Source organism: Mobula hypostoma, chromosome 4 (assembly GCF_963921235.1).
Source record: "Mobula hypostoma chromosome 4, sMobHyp1.1, whole genome shotgun sequence".
Lineage (NCBI taxonomy): Eukaryota > Metazoa > Chordata > Chondrichthyes > Myliobatiformes > Myliobatidae > Mobula > Mobula hypostoma.
The window spans coordinates 136,301,457-136,321,656 of record NC_086100.1 but is presented as its reverse complement, the minus strand read 5'-3'; the positions used below and the strand labels follow the sequence as shown (position 1 = coordinate 136,321,656).

The 20,200-nt window shown below is 39.2% G+C and overlaps 1 protein-coding gene across 4 annotated transcripts in view; it reads right to left on the bottom strand.

The window, feature by feature from the left end:
- Nucleotides 1-477: 477 nt before the first annotated feature.
- Nucleotides 478-20,200, bottom strand: part of LOC134345623 (membrane-associated progesterone receptor component 2-like) — a 32,269-nt gene continuing 12,546 nt past the window's right edge. The window contains exons 2-4 of one of the 4 annotated variants that reach the window (XR_010017735.1): nt 13,928-14,083; nt 11,201-11,304; nt 478-1,110 (exon numbers count right to left, since the gene is read on the bottom strand). Coding sequence is in view for 3 of the 4 variants with exons in the window: in XM_063046576.1 (XP_062902646.1) it covers nt 1,013-1,110; nt 13,928-14,083 (254 nt within the window). In the remaining variant the exon portion in view is untranslated. Of the gene's footprint in view, nt 1,111-11,200; nt 11,305-13,734; nt 13,784-13,927; nt 14,084-20,200 lie in introns of those variants that run through there. The other 3 variants (XM_063046577.1, XM_063046578.1, XM_063046576.1) reach the window with 3 other exon arrangements.

Below are 20,200 nucleotides of genomic sequence, written 5' to 3'. Positions count from 1 at the left end.
ATCATGAAATCTGTGTTTCTTACTATAACACCACTAAACTATACATCACTACATAAATATGGCAGTATCACTGGATATGCTAACTGCAAATACATCAGGATGAGTGGATTTATTTCCCCACTCAAACAATGGCAATATTATACTATACAGGCAATGATAAACAGGTATACATGCATTGACTGCTTTTCTCCTTTGAACACTATTACACCATTGGCTCAAGTTTGGGGAAACTGATTTACAATATTTCAAGTTGAAGTAGAAAAGTAATCAAAATAAGGCACAATGAATATTACCTACATTTTAATAAGTGGAAGGGAAACCAGACTTCAGTGTTACATCATTGCAGGGAAACACAGTTGAATAACATCGAGGGGGTGGGGGGTGGAACATAGCATTTTGAAACTGAGCCAGCACAATCCGTTACTAGTATCCCCTCATTCCTTTCGTTACTGTATACTGATTTAGTGCAGTTTTATGGGAAAATATCTTTAAAACTACTGTGCAGAGTATTCAAAGAAAATCAATTCTAAACCTTAGCTTTCAGTAGCGCTTACTACTTACTGTTACTGTAAAAGCAAGATCATCGGCAATTGTTTGCAATGCTGTACATTACAAAATGCTCAAATCAAAGATTCCAAGACCAAGGCCTTACCTGGTAACACCCAGTTCAAATAATCCTGAAACATTAGTAATATTGGATGGCTTCAGCACATTGTCTCCTAATCCCCTTATCCACTGGCAAACAAACAAAAAGAACAACTTAAAACAACACCTGGGCATTTTTCCCTGCCAACATAGGCGCAACCATACCCAACTTGTTATAACAACCACAAAACAATTTTGGCAGCATTTACTGGATATTTTAATTTAATTCTCCACACAAGAGTATTTACTTTGAATGCAAAATATATTTTACATTCTATCATTTGTAGCTCATAAAGAAAACAAAAGCTCCAGAAATCTGAAAATGGGTTGCAGCACTGAAGGCTCTTGCTTTGGTTGCTGAACAGTTTTAGTCCTGTTTTGAATGCTCTTTAACATCTTCCTCATCTGTATATTCCGATGGTTCATCCCATGGTTTCAGCAGTCGGCCTATGTAATCATACTTTTCTGTAAATCAAATAAGCAGATTTTGATTCAGTAAAACACTGTGCTAAACTGCACTGTACTACATGAACAAATACTTTAATTATAATGACACAATCATTTCCAGCCAATGAATTCTACTATTATCGATATCCTTTGCTAATTTGCAAGGTTATAGTTCCAAAGGGAATTGCAGTGGCCAACAATTTGCTCCAGTTTGGTCATTATTATTACAAAATATACCCTGACCTTGTAACTACTGAAACTTAAGTTGCGGCAGCATACTTCAAAAAGTAAAAGTGTGAATCCATGCAAAAGAAACCAAAGTTATGAAAACTAAAGCTATTAGTTACACATATCAAAAACAATACACTTAATATAACTTCAGCTCACCTATTTTTATTAATATTCAAGATACTGACTCCGGAAACAAATACAGTTGGCCCTCCTTATCCACGGGGGATTGGTTCCAGGACCCCCCGCGGATACCAAAAAACGCAGATGCTCAAGTTCCTTATCTAACCTGTCTCAGTGCGGGTGGACTTTAGGACCCGGGGGAGCTCGGGACCTGCTGCCCGCGGCTGCTGCTGAATCCACAGTGTTTCTGTTCCGTTGATGGAAAACGATCATGATTGAAAATGAAGTAGAAATAATAAGGCGATCAGAAGGAGGTGAAACGCCATCGGTCATTGGAAAAGCGTTAGGCTACAGTCGGTCAACGATTAGAACAATTTTAAAGGATAAAGTGAGAATAATGGATCATGCGAAAGGCCCTGCCCCGATGAAAGCTACAATTATTACTAAGCAACGCAGTGGTTTAATAATTGAAATACATAGGTTTCTTAAATGTTTTATATGCATAGAAAGGTAAAATATATACTATACACTAAGACAAACGTTTGACTAACTGCCGCTAAATAATACTGGATGTACCTGTTCCCACTTACTTATAATACCTAATACAAAGTAAATGCTATGTAAGTAGTTATTATTCTGTATTATTTAGGGAATAATGACAAGAAAAAAAAAGTCTGTACATGCTCAAACAACAAGTGCTGGAGAGAGAACTTCCAGGTTTTCCCGATCCGCGGTTGGTTGAATCTGCGCGTGTGGAACCCGCAGATAAGGAGGGCCGACTGTATTCATCTAACAGCCTCAGCAGAGAAATATACACATTATCGCAATTTTTTTAAAAAAACACCATGAAATTTGGCTCATTCAATGCTATCAATGATAATTTAATGCAATGCAGGAGCTTTCTATTGTTTTGTCAGAGGCAGTTAGGCTTGAAATTTCTTGGAAGAGCATGCACATCCCCACTGATATGCCTATTTTCACAGAATCATGGGGAAAACAGAGGTAAATAATGTAGAAAACCTGATTTATACAGACTGAAGAATGTAACTCCTAAGAATCTGTGCACAACATGTACACTCAATGCAGTTTCAACAAAAAAAATCCTTACTGCAATATAACTACAATATTAGAGCACCGTAACCAAAACATGCACTGGATAAATTTCAAAATATGTTCTGTGAAAGCTGAAAATCAAGTAAATACTATTGCCTATGTTTATAGTGTGCATTAGAAAGAAAAACATTGGGCATCACAACCCTCATCTTTTACTAGAGGTAAGCTTAATCCAGATGAAAGGTCTCAACCAGAAACATTTCCCTTCAGATGCTGCCTGACCCGCTGAGTTTCTGCAGCAGTTTGTTTTTTTGTTTTCTCAACTTCACAACCAAGTTTCTTTTTAGTGGGTCTAACTCAAAAACTTCTTTTTAACATTGGGCAGTGTTGCAAAACAGTAATGTCAACTTTGATTGGAGGTGATAACTTTATCACAAAATAAACAGAGGGAAAAAAACAAGCTGTATTAACATAGAAACATAGAAGATAGGTGCAGGAGTAGGCCATTCGGCCCTTCAAGCCTGCACCGCCATTTATTATTATCAAGGCTGATCATCCAACTCAGAACCCTGCCCCAGCCTTTCCTCCATACCCCCTGATCCCCGTAGCCACAAGGGCCATATCTAACTCCCTCTTAAATATAGCCAATGAACTGGCCTCAACTGTTTCCTGTGGCAGAGAATTCCACAGATTCACCACTCTCTGTGTGAAGAAGTTTTTCCTAATCTCGGACCTAAAAGGCTTCCCCTTTATCCTCAAACTGTGACCCCTTGTTCTGGACTTCCCCAACATCGGGAACAATCTTCCTGCATCTAGTCTGTCCAATCCCTTTAGGATTTTATACGTTTCAATCAGATCCCCCCTCAATCTTCTAAATTCCAACGAGTACAAGCCCAGTTCATCCAGTCTTTCTTCATATGAAAGTCCTGCCATCCCAGGAATCAATCTGGTGAACCTTCTTTGTACTCCCTCTAAGGCAAGGATGTCTTTCCTCAGATTAGGGGACCAAAACTGCACACAATACTCCAGGTGTGGTCTCACCAAGGCCTTGTACAACTGCAGTAGTACCTCCCTGCTCCTGTACTCGAATCCTCTCGCTATAAATGCCAGCATACCGTTCGCCTTTTTCACCGCCTGCTGTACCTGCATGCCCACTTTCAATGACTGGTGTATAATGACACCCAGGTCTCGTTGCACCTCCCCTTTTCCTAATCGGCCACCATTCAGATAATAATCTGTTTTCTTATTTTTGCCACCAAAGTGGATAACTTCACATTTATTCACATTAAATTGCATCTGCCATGAATTTGCCCACTCACCCAACCTATCCAAGTCACTCTGCATCCTCTTAGCATCCTCCTCACAGCTAACACTGCCACCCAGCTTCGTGTCATCCGCAAACTTGGAGATGCTGCACTTAATTCCCTCATCCAAGTCATTAATATATATTGTAAACAACTGGGGTCCCAGCACTGAGCCTTGCGGTACCTCACTAGTCACCGCCTGCCATTCTGAAAAGGTCCCGTTTATTCCCACTCTTTGCTTCCTGTCTGCTAACCAATTCTCTATCCACATCAATACCTTACCCCCAATACTGTGTGCTTTAAATTTGCACACTAATCTCCTGTGTGGGACCTTGTCAAAAGCCTTTTGAAAATCCAAATATACCACATCCACTGGCTCTCCCCTATCCACTCTACTAGTTACATCCTCAAAAAATTCTATGAGATTCATCAGACATGATTTTCCTTTCACAAATCCATGCTGACTTTGTCCGATGATGTCACCGCTTTCCAAATGTGCTGTTATCACATCTTTGATAACTGATTCCAGCAGTTTCCCCACCACTGACGTTAGGCTAGCCGGTCTATAATTCCCCGGTTTCCCTCTCCCTCCTTTTTTTAAAAAGTGGGGTTACATTAGCCACCCTCCAATCCTCAGGAACTAGTCCAGAATCTAACGAGTTTTGAAAAATTATCACTAATGCATCCACTAGTTCTTGGGCTACTTCCTTAAGCACTCTGGGATGCAGACCATCTGGCCCTGGGGACTTATCTGTCTTCAATCCCTTCAATTTACCTAACACCACTTCCCTACTAACATGTATTTCGCTCAGTTCCTCCATCTCACTGGACCCTCTGTCCCCTACTATTTCTGGAAGATTATTTATGTCCTCCTTAGTGAAGACAGAACCAAAGTAATTATTCAATTGGTCTGCCATGTCCTTGCTCCCCATAATCAATTCACCTGTTTCTGTCTGTAGGGGACCTACATTTGTCTTTACCAGTCTTTTCCTTTTTACATATCTATAAAAGCTTTTACAGTCAGTTTTTATGTTCCCTGCCAGTTTTCTCTCATAATCTTTTTTCCCCTTCCTAATTAAGCCCTAAGATAGCATCTTGTTGCATTAAGAGATCCCAAAACACTTCACACACAAAAGAACAGATACATTAAATGAGTTACCTATTAAATTTGAAGAATCTTATCAGAAAACTTCCCCATTGTCAGATTTTGATTAACAGTCACACACTGCAGTGATGTTGATACTAGTGATGTCATCCCACAAGGTCTATGCAAAAGGGCCAACTTAAAAAATCCAAAATACCCTTGGAAGATTCATCACGTTTATGCACTTGGCTCTATTTTAGGTTCTTCTCTTCCTTTTGATTTGAAACGCTACAAACAGGTCTGTAACCCGATAGTTAAATATACCTTACATATTTTTTGATCTTAACCAATTTGGGCTAGCGATCCCTATTTTAGGTAACCTTTTGTCCTCCCTCTTTCACGGATCATGCTTTTCAAATTTGGAAGACTAAGGGTATTTCACGGTTTTTGGATTTATTTTTAGATGGTTCCCTTATGTCTTTTGAACAATTATCTAATAAATATAGTTTACCAAGAATACATTTTTTTTTTAGATATCTCCAAGTTAGAAATTTCCTAAGTACTATACTCTCTTTCTTTCCAATGCTCCCTCCTACATATATCTTAGACACTATAATTAACCTTAATCCATGTCAGAAAGGTGCAACGGCTATTATTTATAATATTATTATGAAACTTAGGAAAGCTCCATTTGATAAGATTAGGTCAGATTGGGAACAGGAATTGGGTTTTATTATTTCGGCGGATGACTGGGTGCAGATTTTACAACTAGTCAATACTTCCTCTATCTGTGCTAAACATTCCCTAATTCAATTTAAAGTTGTCCATAGAGCACATATGTCCAAAGATAAATTAGCTCGTTTCTATTCTCATATTAATCCTTTTTGTGATAGATGTCAGGGGCAGATAGCCTCTTTAACTCATATGTTTTGGTCCTGTCCTACTCTGGAAACTTATTGGAGAGACATTTTTAATATTATCTCAAAGGTATTGAATATAGATATCTCTCCTCATCCTATTACTGCTATCTTTGGATTACCTAAAATTTCCAGTAATCTTTCTCCTTCAGCCCGTAGAATGATTGCATTTCTTACTTTAATGGCGAAAAGATGTATTTCACAACATTGGAAAGAGACTAATGCTCCAAATACGTTTTTTTTGGTTTTCCCAGACGATATTATGTTTAAATTTGGAGAAAATTAGAAGTAATCTTTATGATTCTTCAGTTAAATTCGATCAGACCTGGAGATCTTTTATTCAACATTTTCAGTTAATGTAATTTTTTTTCTCTCGGCCCATATTTATATTCCCTTGTTTTTTTTTTAAACTGTTTTTTATGGAGGTCGGGTTTGAGGACGTGATTTTAAGTACTTTAACTCTACTTGTTTCCTAGTTAGCCCATTGCTTTGCTTTGCCTTTTAGTTTAGTTGCACGGTGGGTTTTTTTTGGGGTTTTTTTTTCTTTTTCTATTGATATATATAAAAATTAGTATACTATTATATTACCTTGTTATTTTATGTTTAAATTGCACTGTTTGTATTAATTTTTTTCTGTATTAATATTTCCTGTAATATATTATATTCTAACAGTGTATTAGTGCCTATATGGCTTACCTTTTGTGTACTTATTCAATAAAAAGATTTAAAGAGGAAGATTCATCACGCAAACTCCAAACTTTGAGGGACCCTTGTTGTTGAAAATCAGAATGTGTTCTGACACTGAACAAATTGGAGTCTGGTAGAGGTATGCAAGTCTCCTGCAGTTTCTATGTTTAAAACTGTCCTTTGAATTAGCCAGGTAATTTACATATTTTAAACATGTTAAATCGGTATAAGTTTAAAACAGTCATATCTATAATATACACAAGGTAAAACAATAATAGAACATAAAATGAAGTGTAACAGCTACAGAGAAAAGTGCAGGGCAGATAGATAGTAAAGAGCAAGATTTAATTTTATCACACTAGGGAACCATTCAATGGGCTTATAACAGCAGAGTAGAAGCTATCCTTGGGCCTGCTGTGCTGGTACATGCTTTCCTGATGGGAGAAGAGAGAAGATAGAATGTTGGTTGGTTGGGTTTGACTATGCCAGCTGCTTTAATGTACTGAGGCAGCATGAAGTACAGTCTGATTTCTGTGAGTGTTGAATTGGGCAGAGCAGTTACCATACCAGGTCATGATGCATCCATATAGGATGTTTTCATATTTAATAAACAAACTAACTTCCAAATTGATAAACTATTAGAATTTAAAAATATTTTATATTATTAAAAATTTGTGATTGTTCAACTTTGAAAATGTAAGATGATCAAACTTTAACATGCCTAAATCCAAAACATCAATTGTCCATTTCTCTCCATATTTGCTGCCTCCAGTGCTTTGAAGGTTACTGACAGCTAGCACACTTGATAAATTGATCAACAAACTATTCATAACGGGAAGGCCCTGACCATTCAGCTTTGCCAATCAGGAGCCAGCTTTAGGGACCAAGCTGTTGCTGTAAGTGCCAGTAGGAAAGTGGTTCGGGTGAGATGGACCATGCCATTACATGGACATGAAGCACCAATTCACACATTGTGAATCATCACCTTACATTACTATCAGGTTCTGAACTAACCATTTAGATCAACTAAGTCTGACAAGATTGGTCAATACATGGAATGTAGAACAATACAGACCAGAATGGGCCCTTCTATCCACAACATTGTGCCAACCTTTTAACTTACTCTACAATCAAGCTAATCCTTCTATATAGCCTATACTGCTCCATTTTCTCCCTAAATATCTCCAATATATCACCTTCTACCAGCACCCTGCAGTGCATTCCAGGCTCTCATCACCATTATGTAAAAAAAGTACATCTTTCTAAATGTAATTCCACTCACAAAGCCCTCTTATTTTAGCCATTGCTAAGCTGGGAAAAAGGCACTGGCTCTTCATCCTATCCATGCATCTCAATCGTATACACATTTATCAAGTCACCTCTCACCCTCCTTCACTCCAATGAGAAAAATCATAGCTTGCTCAACCTTTTTTCATAAGACATCTAATTACCTGCCAGATCGACACTGTAATAGTCTGAAAACTATTGAGATTTAGGTAATAGATTGACGAGAAAAATGAGATAGCAATGACTAAATCATGAGAGAAGCAATGCAATAGCATACCATAATGCATTTAAAGAGAATCACACAATTTATCATGAGTGAGCACTACATATTAATTATGAATGAGTGCTTATTGAAGATATGTATACAAGATATTGCATTACAAAATAGTAAACAAAAGCTTAGAGAAACTTCAACTTGTTTACATTGCTACCAGTAGGTTAAAAACTATTGTCTCATGAAAACTCATACTGGATGTGGGCTGGGGGATGGTTAAAGAGATCTAACATTTTGTTACTTTTTCCTTTGAGGTAATTTTTTAATACATTATGAACCACTGTATCATGATTACCCAATAGTCCTGGATTATTTAATTCACAACTATCAGTTATTTGAAATTCTTCTAATCTTAACTTCAGTGTAATAAACAAATATTTAACATTTATTATCACTTTGTGGCTTCCTTAAGGCCACAAGGAGAGACACCTATATGAATCACTAAAGTCCTCTAGGATTGATACTCTCAATATAGTTGGGTAAGACATTTCAGGAATTAGACCTAGTAATATAATTTCCAGTCTGGACAGGGTGCAATTAAGGCAACTAATGCAGTTCTTGCTCTACTTGACGGCAGGTATAACAAGCAAGGGCAGAGTTTTAAATAAATCTTGGTGAATGACTACCAGTAGTGAAGGGTGTTAGGGGTGAAGAATGGAGTGGTAATCTAGCGAGCTTCTGAAATGTATTTTACTTGTAGTAACAAAATGGCATTTTTGTCTGTAACAAAATGGAATCTGTATTATACCAGAGTGCTTTGCTTATAGTATTTGTGCAACTTTATGCTGATGGAAACTAATATTTCACAAAGTGCAGACCAGCAGATGCGTTATTGGAAAAATGCCACATACACTGATTAAGCAGATGAAGAAAATGCACTCTGTCCTTGAACTGAAGCATGGTAGCTGTACTTGTGTATATAGGAGTGACTATGCTGTCTGTTTTTATGAAGTGATCACCAGCTCCTGTGCGGTAATGGTCTCCCCTTGCTGCAAGTAAAATAAACATGCTTATGACTGATCCACTCTGAGTTAATTGCTGTCTGCTGGACAGAACTTGGAGGTCCCACCAAGACTTCATGTTTAGGTACGTGTGTGGACCAAAGGAGATTCTGGTGACCACCTGCTCCCAGGGAAACTTCTGCGCAGGAGTGATCACAAAAAGTAAGCTTGATTTTGCTCTGTGTAGTCTTTCCAGGAGAGTAGCAAATACCAGGTTTTGTCCCACTCCCATTCTATATACTGTGATCTGTGCTACCGTCTACTGAGTAAATCAGTTTCTCTCTATGATTCCAATGCTTTCGGCATGGCAACTGGAAACATATGGGTATCAATGATTAGATTTGACTGACAGAAGTGTCAAGGACACCTAAAATCTGGTGTCAGGGGCTCACCAATAAAAAGAGTAGGTTTTGTGGAAACCAACATCATAAGTTTAATCCCTACAAGGACGCCGTAGTGAACAAAAGAAAGAGAAAATATGGCAAGTAGGATGTGGAACAGAGACTAGAAATCGGTAATAATGGGACAAGGGGAGTCCTTCCTTGTCCCAAATAAGGGGACACAGCATGGCATATGTTTAATAATTATGGGAAGAGATCAGTGGAAGAATTGCCTGGATGGGTTAAGTTGACTCCACAGACTATTTCTGGTGGATACAAGAGCCACCTGCTCTATGGTGAAAGAGGACGACTGTACTCCAAGGTCTGGTAAGGATAATACTTGTGTAACTGGAATACACGGACAGTCAATTGATGTCCCGAAATCAGATCCACTGGAGGTTAGCAGAGGAGACCAGGATTTATATCATACCTTTCTACTTTCTCCGGATGTGCCTGTAAACTTATGTGAAAAATGCGAGCTACTACTACCTACACTCCCAAAGGACTTACTGTGTGTATACCAGAGACCAATCGTATTTCAGTAGCAGTCAAGTGGCAGTTACTCACTATCCATTTATCAAGGAGTTTGGAAGATTTTCATGAGAGTGCCTTGAAAGTCTCCGGAGATTTCTCTAGATTCTGTTTAGATCTACAACTTGGTAGGTGGCACTGTTCATCTTCACAGTATGACTTAAGGAAGATGACACGGCTGGAAATGACGATTTAAGCATCAGAAATCGGACCCCTATATCAGTAGTAAAATTATTCTATACATTTCTGAAATGTAGGTAGGTGATTCTGGTATTGAGGAGGCAGTGTGACCCCTCCATGAGGTTCAGTGGATATAAGATCAGGAGAATAAGAAACCCACCTAACTCTAGTAATTTCCAGAGATAAGGTGGCAAAGGACTTTGGACCAATGGTCAAGGGTCTGCGAAGACTGCCACAACAGAAGGTCCTGGAAACAACTGGATGGAGTCCCTGGTGATTGGAAGGAGGTAAGACCTTTCTTTTATTGCTCCCTAGTGCATTAGAAGCAGAGGCAACCTTTGAACAGAAAGTTGTAGGACGGTTGTTGTTCAGTGCTGATATGGAACCCTTTACTCTCCAAGGTCCCACCGCAACTTTGGACCCCCCAGCCAAATGAAAGAGGCAAGGTGCTCACAGCTAAACTGCATAAAGTGACCATCAACCCAAATGCTCCACTACCCTGCAGGGCACAGTACCCTCTTTTCCCGGAGGCTGAAAAAGGGATTAATAGATCATATAAATCAAACATAGTACGCCCTGTTTTATCACAAGCTGCAAATCAAGTTTGTGAACAATGTATGATATGTATTTTACAAAATCCAGGGAAGCTAGTGAAGGTGAAGGGATCTCATACACCACCCTCTGATGGACCGTTCATGCATTTACAGATGGATTTTATGTAATTACCTCCGTTTAAAGGATATAAATATATATTGGTCGTTATTGATGTTTTTTCATGATGGGTTGAAGCATTTCCTTGTAGAGAGAATGATGCAGTTACAGTAGCTACATATTTATTGAAGGAAATCATGCAGAGGTTCGGGACCCCTTGGAAGCAGTCTAGTGACAACAGTACCCACTTTATTGGGAAAGTATGTAAGGCCTCACCAATTGATCAACATTTCTATTGTAGCTGCCATCTTCAGTCAGCAAGCTTAGTAGAAAGGATGAATGGAATGATTAAAAACAAGCTTAGTAAAATGTTTGAGGAAACTGGGTTGAGATGGAAACAAGTATTACCTTTGGTCCCTATGACCATTAGGGCCACAGCCAATAGGACTACTGGATTGTCCCCCCACGAAATCATAATGGGGCGGCCATTGCGCCTGCCGTTTGATGCACCACTAGGAGTTAAGCAAATGGACAGACATAATTTGGATGAAAGCATGTTGGCCTATTGTGTATCCTTGACAAAAAAGTATCACCAAGTATCAACAGGTCAAGGAAGCACAACAACTAATGGCCAGCACTAAGTGTCATGACATACAGCCTGGAGATTATGTGATTGTCTGGACAGTTAAGAGGAAGAGTTGTTTGCAACCTCAGTTTGAAGTACTGTTGGTGACTAATACACTTATCAAGGTGAGAGACAAACCATTGTGGATACACGCCTTGCACTGTAAAAAGACTTCTGAGCCAATAAAAACATGAGACCCCTCAACACCATACCAATCGTGATGCTGGAACTAATGGCTGCCTTGGCATATATAAACACTGTCCCTGCGCATAACTCTTTCCTTTCACTTAGTTACGAAAATGCCGGACGAATAAATGTTTCACCTTTCTGGATTTGTACTCATCTTCATATTCCACAGTGAAGAAGGAATCTGTTTAATGCCAGCGAATGGGGCTCGGGGACGCATGGAGCCGAACAAAAACCCTAAATGGTCACAGGATAGACACCGATTCCAATTATGTGTGCTTTAATAGATGGCATGTTCCCACTTTTAAGCACGATTGGTGCAGCCACAAGTATGGGGACCAGATTCCCCATATGAAACTGTCCAGCGCAGTGGCCAAGGACACTGATCAGCTAAAATGTCACTGTAACTGGAAGGACAAGGGCCCTTATTTGGGGAGCAGAAAAGGTATATGTATAGAACTGAAAAATCTCAGTTCTCCTCATCCACTGAATGGCACTTGCTGGGTATATGTTTATTGGGCCTACCCCTGGCTGCTTGGGCATGTCCCCAAGTACGAGGGGAAGTGGAGGGAGCCACGGCCCTGGAACGGCTGTTGTTATTTGGTCTACATCATGCTCCGCATGTGACACTTGGCGTCACTACCTCACCACCCTCTGGAGCTGTGGCACCAGACATTCTTAACAAGGACACAGAGATTCTGGATGATTGCCTTTCCGGGATATGGGGACCGCCACACTGTCCTGGGAACTGATTAAAATGGCATTGGCTTTGAAGAAATAGCGAATGAGACCGCCTTTGCCTTTGATGAAACCCAACAAGTATTAACCAAGTTGTCGGTAGAACTGGTGGCTGTTCATACATTAGCATTATAGAACAGAATGGCCTTAGATTTTATTATATCAGAAAAAGGTGTCACTTGTGCCCTAATAGTGCAAGATTGCTGTACTTACAGTTGCAAGAAAAAGTTTGTGAGCCCTTTGCAATTATCTGGTTTTCTGCATTAATTACTCATAAAATGTGGTAATCTAAGTCACAATAATAGACAAACACAATCTGTCTAAACTAATAAACACACAAGCAATTGTACTTTTTCTCGTCAATAGTGAGTATACCATTTACACAATCACAGTCTAGGTTTCAAAAATGTGAACCTTTGCAGTAATACTTTCTACAAAAGCTATTTGGAGTCAGGTGTTCTAATCAATGAAATGAGATTGGAGGTGCGGGTTGTAGAGCTGCCCTGCCCTATAAAAAAAGACACATAAAATCAGATTACTGACAGAACCTGCTCTTCCCAAGAAAGATTTGTTCATGTGCATCACGCCTCGATCAAAACAACTTTCAGAGGAACTTAGAAGAATTGTAGATGCATGAAACTGGAAAAAGCTACGAAAGCATTTCAAAAGACCTGAGTTTTCATCAATCCACAGTAAGATGACTACCCTGAAGCTTAAATTTCCCCTTCAATGGGAGTTCAGTGAAAACCTCTCTCACTGCTCCCCCTCAGATTCTTTGACCTTGCATTTCTTCTCCACCCGCCCCACCTCTTTCTCTGATTCCTCATCTTTTTTTCCCCAGTCTTCATGAAGGGTCTTGGCCCGAAACATCGATTGTACTCTTTTCCATAGATGCTGCCTGGCCTGCTGAGTTCCTCCAATGTTTTGTGTGTCGCTTGGCTTTCCAGCATCTGCAGATTTTCTCTTGTTTGATATTGTATTTCAATGAAGCTTTGAGCACGTCTTTGAATCTTTTTGTCTGCCTGGTAATCTCCTGCCACAACAAAATTCAGAATGGAGCGTCTGTTTCACAAGCCTGATGTCAGGGAAGCAAGCAATGTGGCCAGCCGGATGTAACTGACTAATTGTAATCTGGCCCTCAATACTGGGTTTATTCACCTGCAAGAGGACATTATTATTGGCTGCCTTATTCTTCCACTGAATTTGGAGGATTTTGTACGACAGTATTTTTCCACTGCTTTAGAATGATTACTACAGGTATTACATATCCAAGAAGGATTTTAAGCAGGGATCACAGGTCTATTGGGCTTTGAGATAAGTCCTATATTGTCATTGGTGTCCATGTCTATTGCCACTAAGACCCCACAAAAATTCCCTCCCCAAATCCCTTTACCTTTCCATTGTTGACCAAGGATTTATCTTCTGTTGAATATCTCATTTTCCTGCTCATAAATACAATTTGAAAATTCCAAATGAGACTGTATAAATAAGCCAAGAATTAAAAAAGTTAACAGTTTCAACAATTACTTGATGGAATGCATCAACTGAATAGTAAATGTAACCAGAAAAAGACAATGAATACTTGCCCATGAATTGCATTTCCCATTCTCTAACACTTTCCATTTGTACAGCACTTAAATCAGAAAGATCATCAAATTCATCCCTCAGAGCTTCTTTATCCAGGCAGAAAGTAGCCAGCCCTCTTGAAGCATCGCGGCCAGCAAATATACCATACGGGCCATCTGTAGTGATAGCGAGAAGGGAGAAAGAAGAGTTAATGAACAGAGTTAATAAACTGGTAATTGAGAACAGATTCAGGCTGGATTTGTAGCTAAAACTGAAATCTTGAAAATTTAATCATGTAGATTAAGCGTTTCTAACTAATTTTACATCACAATCCTTCTCCTGAAAATAATTGGAAATGTTAAAGTACATTAGTCAAACCAGCTTGTTACTTGTTTAAAAAAATCAACTCCATTATTTTTGCCAAATCCCTTACTTAATTTTCATAAGTAAATCCTAGGTGGAGTTGATGGGCATAGTGTGAAAGAATCCCAGAAATCAGCAGGGAAGTGGAATTGATGGGATGGTCCTGGCAGTTTCAGTGGGAAGAAGATAGTATCAGGAATATGAAATCAGGTAGATCAAGAACAGTAATTAGTGAAACTGGACTTGCGCTTTAAAGACTTGGAAGCTAGAAATATTACAAATTCAGTTTAGTTTCCCACTATGAAATCTCATATTTCATATGACACAGAAGATAGCCATTCACCTTATCAAGTGCTTAGCAATTCCACCACTCCCATTTCCCTACTTATTTCCCTGTCATCTATGTTCTTTCACAGCCATCAACTTTTAAATTTCTTCACTTAGGAAGCAGGCTGACTGGTGAACTTTAAACTGATCAGTTCCAACCATTTTATTGCACTTGTTATTTTTAAAAAATATAATAACTTCTACTTCTTGTCAAGAGCACTATGCTGGGAAACACCAGCAGGGCATTTAAGTCAGACCATATTCTTATATACTTGCACTCCAGGGCAGGTGGACAGAGACAGCAACACATGCAGAAACTGGGATCATTTGGAAAGTCCTTAAACCTCCAAAGTGATATCTATAGCCACAAATGTTCTATGTTCAAAAGAAGAACTCCAAAAAATAGAGGACTAATTGCAGCCAAGATATTTAGTTGATGTTTATTTTTTAAAGCCAAGCCAAATCAAGAACAGCTGTTAGGAATTGAGACTGAACTACAATGTGATGCATAACAATGAGCAATATTTGTGTTAAAACCATTAGCTTGTGTGGTATTTTCACAAGATTACTTGGTGACATAACTATTCCAAGGTTCATTGGTAATGAAACACATTAATAACCACGGTGATTATGACTTGGATGTGACTGTTGGACGTATGATTAGTAAGGTTGTAGATATGGTTTTGTTGATAATGAAGTTGATAGTCAAGCTACTGGATCATACTGGTAACTTGGGCGGAGTCCATGATGTGATGAGCTTTGGGAGTGCCATTCAAGTAAAGAGACCTTGATGTACGAGTCCGAAGACTCCTAAAGATGGCAAAACAGAAAGATAGGGAGATGGTGATAATATAGGATTCTTGCTTTCATTAGTCAGAGCATAAAAATAAAAGAGAAGGAAAGCCTTGGTCCATCTAAAACACTGGTTAGCCCAGAGATGGCATACTGTGCGTGGTTCTGGTTGCCACAGTATCTGGAGAGTGCAGAGGAGATTCACCAGGACGTCACTGTTTCAGTTATGAGAAGAAATGGGACAGGCAGAGTACATTTTCCTTGAAACAGTGGAGGTTGGGGCCGGAATCTGACAAAGCTAGCTGAACTTTTTTTTTATTTTTTTAAAAAGGGACACAAATAGGGTAGACAGTGAGAAAAATTTCCTTGACAGACATGTCCAAGACCAGAAAATAGAGGTTTAAGATGAAGAGTAAGAAACTTGTTGAGCATTTGAGGAACATACTGCCTAAGTTGCTGGTGGAACCAGGTACTGTCATAATATTTTAAGAAGCACCTCAATGAGCACAATTGCCAAGGCCACACAATAAATGGTAATAAATGGGATTAGTGTAGATGGTCAGCAGTGAAATAGTGGGCCTAAGAGCCAGGTTCTGGGCTGTTTGACTCCATATTGACCGACAGACATTATCATGATGATAACAGCAGCTCCAAGGGAGCACATTCCAAGAAAGATACAAATTCAGAGAAATCATTAGCTACAGGAGATTGCCTGTGTTAATCAACTGAGACTGGGAATTGGCTGAAAGGGAATTTCAGAAAAGCTTGTCATGCAGGCTCTTAAATAAACAAATACATATTCCATAAAGATGACAGCAACCCATGATCCAATGAATATATTTAACTGATGAATTAACTAGAATCTAAATCAAATTAAAAGAACATAAAAATTAGATTTTATTTTGGAGGTTCAAATAGAATTTTCTGATCATCAAGACTCATGGCTATGATGAAAATTTTAATTGAAAATCCTAACGTAGTCTTGTGGTAGAATGCAGCTGGGGGGCCAAAGATATTACAATTGTATCATGGAATGTTAAGGGGCTTGGTCATGTTGTTAAGAGGGATAAAGTTTTTAAGACATCTCAAATCTCTATCTGCAGATGTGATTTTTCTACAGGAAACCCGTATCAAAGTTAACTAAGCAACGCAGTTTGAGGTCTAGCTGGATATCGCAGGTTTACCAGTCACCATTTACTTCTCATGCCCATGGTGTGGCTATCCCCTTTAGGAAAAATATTCTATTTCAACTCACTTCCATGACCACAGATCCTCTCGGCAGGTTTATTATGATCTCTGGCACCATTAATTCGTTTCTGCTAACCTTCCTTAATATTTACAGTCCAAACACAGACAAGCCAAATTTTTTTAGGAAAGTTTTTGATTTACCTCCGGATGCCAATAATTCAAATATAAAAATCGGCAGTGACTTAAATTGCTAACTAGATCCATATTTAGATAGATTATCCTCCCGCCCGCCCTCAAACATCATGTCAGTGCAGGTCCTAAATAATTTGATTAAATCTAGGAATTTAGTAGATATCAGCTGAGTTCAACATCCCACCAACAAGGACTACTCTTATTATCCTCATGTTCACAAATCTTATCGTGGAATAGACTATTTTTTGGTTGACTCTCATTTAATTTCTTGTGTTACCAATACAAAATATCATAATAGATTAATTTCTGACCATAGCCCCTTGACAATGTCCCTAAATCTCTCCCTTCCCAAACGAATCTATCCCTGGTGTTTTAACCCCTCCCTACACACTGCTAAGAAATTTATAGAAAACATCACCACCAGATTAAAAGATTTTATAGAAATTAACGATAATGGCGAGGTGTCAAGATTCCACACTCTGGGAGACATCAAAAATTATAATTGGTGGGTATATAACTTCATATGAATCTGTTGCTAAGAGGGAGAGAGAAGGGCGATTATTAGAGATTGAGAATACTCTCCCAACCCACGAAGCGACATACCAGGCTTCGAAATCCTCTGAAGATTATAATAAGATAATGAAGCTTAAATATGAGTACAATTGTATCTTGGGTAGTCAAATAAATAACCTCCTCTTAAAATTAAGACAAAAGCATTTCGAAAGGGAGGACAAGCCCGAGGGGCTCCTGGCGCGGCAGCTCAGGGGCACCCAGGCCTTAAGGTCAATTCACTGCATTAGATCGAGGGTGGGTACCCTGTTAACTAACCCCAAGGAGGTAAGTGACTGTTTTAAAGAATTTTACAGTGAACTCTACACTTCTAAATGCAATGCCACTCAATCTGATTTGAATGACTTCTTTGATTCTCTTGTAATGCTGAAACCTAGTGACACTGCTAGGGAGGACCTAGGTTCTGAGTTCACATTGGAAGAAACAACTTCTGTCATTGTCATTTCCGTCCGGCAAGGCAGCAGGGCTAGATGGATTTGGCTGCGAATTTTATAAGAAATTTTGTGATATCCTTGCCCCACTTCCCTTCAGAATGATATCTTGCTCGAAGAGAGATAAAGCCTTGCCTAAAACATTGTACGAGGCTAGCATTTCCCTCATTTTAAAGAAAGGTAAAGAGGAAACAGACCCAGCCAGCTATAGGCCCATTGCACTCCAGAATTTCAATAGAAAGGTAATTACTAAAATGCTGGCTAACTGGCTGAATAAGCATTTGTCATCTATCATTCATCCTGATCAGACAGGATTTATCCCGGGTCGGTTCTCTTTTTCCAATGTCAGATGCCTCCTTAATACTATGTATGCTGATCATGGGAAAGCTAATGGGGCAGTCATTTTATCCCTTGATGCACAGAAGGCTTTTGACCAGATTGAGTGGTCTTACATGTTTGAGTCACTATACAGGTTTGGGTTCGGTGAGTCATTTGTATCTTGGGTAAAACTGATATACGCCAGCCCAATGTGTTCTATTATAACTAATGGTGACAAGTCAACTCTGTTTCCCCTACACCGTTCAGTTCAGCAGGGTTGCCCTCTCTCACTGGCCCTTTTTGCCGTCGCGGTAGAGCCCCTTGCCCTAAAAATAAGAAGTCACCCAAATATTCTGGGTTTGAAAGTGGGAGGTATTGAAACACTTATTAGTTTATATGCTGACGATGTGATACTCTGCTTACAAACCTCAGAAACGTCAGTCCTCCTTCTTCTAGATTTAATCACTTCTTTTGGCAGACTATCGGGATACTCAATCAATTGGACAAAAAGTGACTTCGTGCCCCTCTCCAACGTCTACACGCGGGGTGTTTTTGGAAAGTGTCCCGTTCAAAGTAGTTAAAGATCACTTTACTTATCTTGGCTAAGCAATCCCCAAATATCCTAAATTAATATTCAAATTAAACTTCGCGGAGTTTATTTCAAAACTTAAACAGAATATATATAAATTCAATTAAAATGGTTTCACTTCCTAGGTTTCTCTATCTTTGTCAAATTCTCCCCATTTTTCTTACATCAGCCTTCTTTAAAGAGTTAAGACTCCACAATTTTGTCTTATATCTGGAATTATAAGAATTACAGGATTTCGAAAATTCATTTGCAAAAGCCCAATTCTGAAGGAGGGCTGCGATTTCCTGTATTTAGACACTATTATTGGGCTGTCAGTGCTAGGGCTCTAATGTTCTGGCAACAGGGGGCTCCAGGTAACGTAGCCTCTGGGGCTCCCTTGTGGCTATGTATGGAGTCCAACTCTGTTGTCAATTCCTCCTCGCCAGCCATACTGTTCTCTAAGTTAGAAAAGCCTGGGACTTCAAAAAGTTTAGGTTTTGATTTGGAAAATTCCGTCAGAATTCTAAATCAAATTAGGAACATTCTCAATTTACCAAAGACCTCGGTACAAACACCAATCTGTTTCAATCACTCCTTTCTATCCTCATGACCAGATAAAACCTATCATGCTTGGAGAGAGAAGGGTCTAGTTTCTATTGAAGACCTGTACATAGAGGGGCGATTTGCAACATTCAGTCTGCTGAAAGAAATTTGAGCTGCCTCCTTCGCACTTTTTTCGTTACTTACAAATTAGACACTACATTCAATCTAAGATTTGTAATTTTGAAATCCTTCCAGGGAAGCATATATTTTTTGATATCTTAAAGAACCCTCCTAACTCCAGGCATCTCATTTCTAAGTTTGTACGTTTGTTCGATGATTGTACTATAGTGTCTACTGCGAAGATTAGAGACGCCTGGAGTGAGGAGTTGGGCATTGAATTGTCTGAAGCTGCCTGGGACAAGAGTTTGTCTATGATACAGGCTTGCTCTGTTAACAGCAGACACCAACTGATCCAGTTTAAAGTTGTCCACCATCTCCACTACTCTAAACTTAGATTATACAGGATTTACCCTTCTGTCTCGCCAACGTGTGATAGATGCCAAGGGACAGAAGCCACGTTGTCACACACCTTTTGGTTTTGCCCATTACTGACTGGATTTTGGTCCAAAATATTTGACTGGTACTCAAAGGCCTATAAAAGATTCTTCCCCTTGGAAGCTGATCTCGCCATCTTTGGCTGTTCACAATCTACTATTTGTTTCCCTGCAGCCATACAACAGTCTCTGATGCTGGAGATGATTGTTGCCAAAAGACTTATCTTGAGGGAATGGAAATCACCCTCTCCCCCTTCCTTTCGGAGATGGATGGCTGATACGATCTCAGTCATACAGATGGAGAAACTTAGGTTCTTCGAAACCAATTCAATTAAAAAATTTTCGGCTATCTGGGATCCATTTCTTGCCAACCTGGACAAGGCCGGGGGCGGATAAACAATTTTCTCCCAGCTGATTTCTCATGGCCCTCATTTGAGATTTAATGTT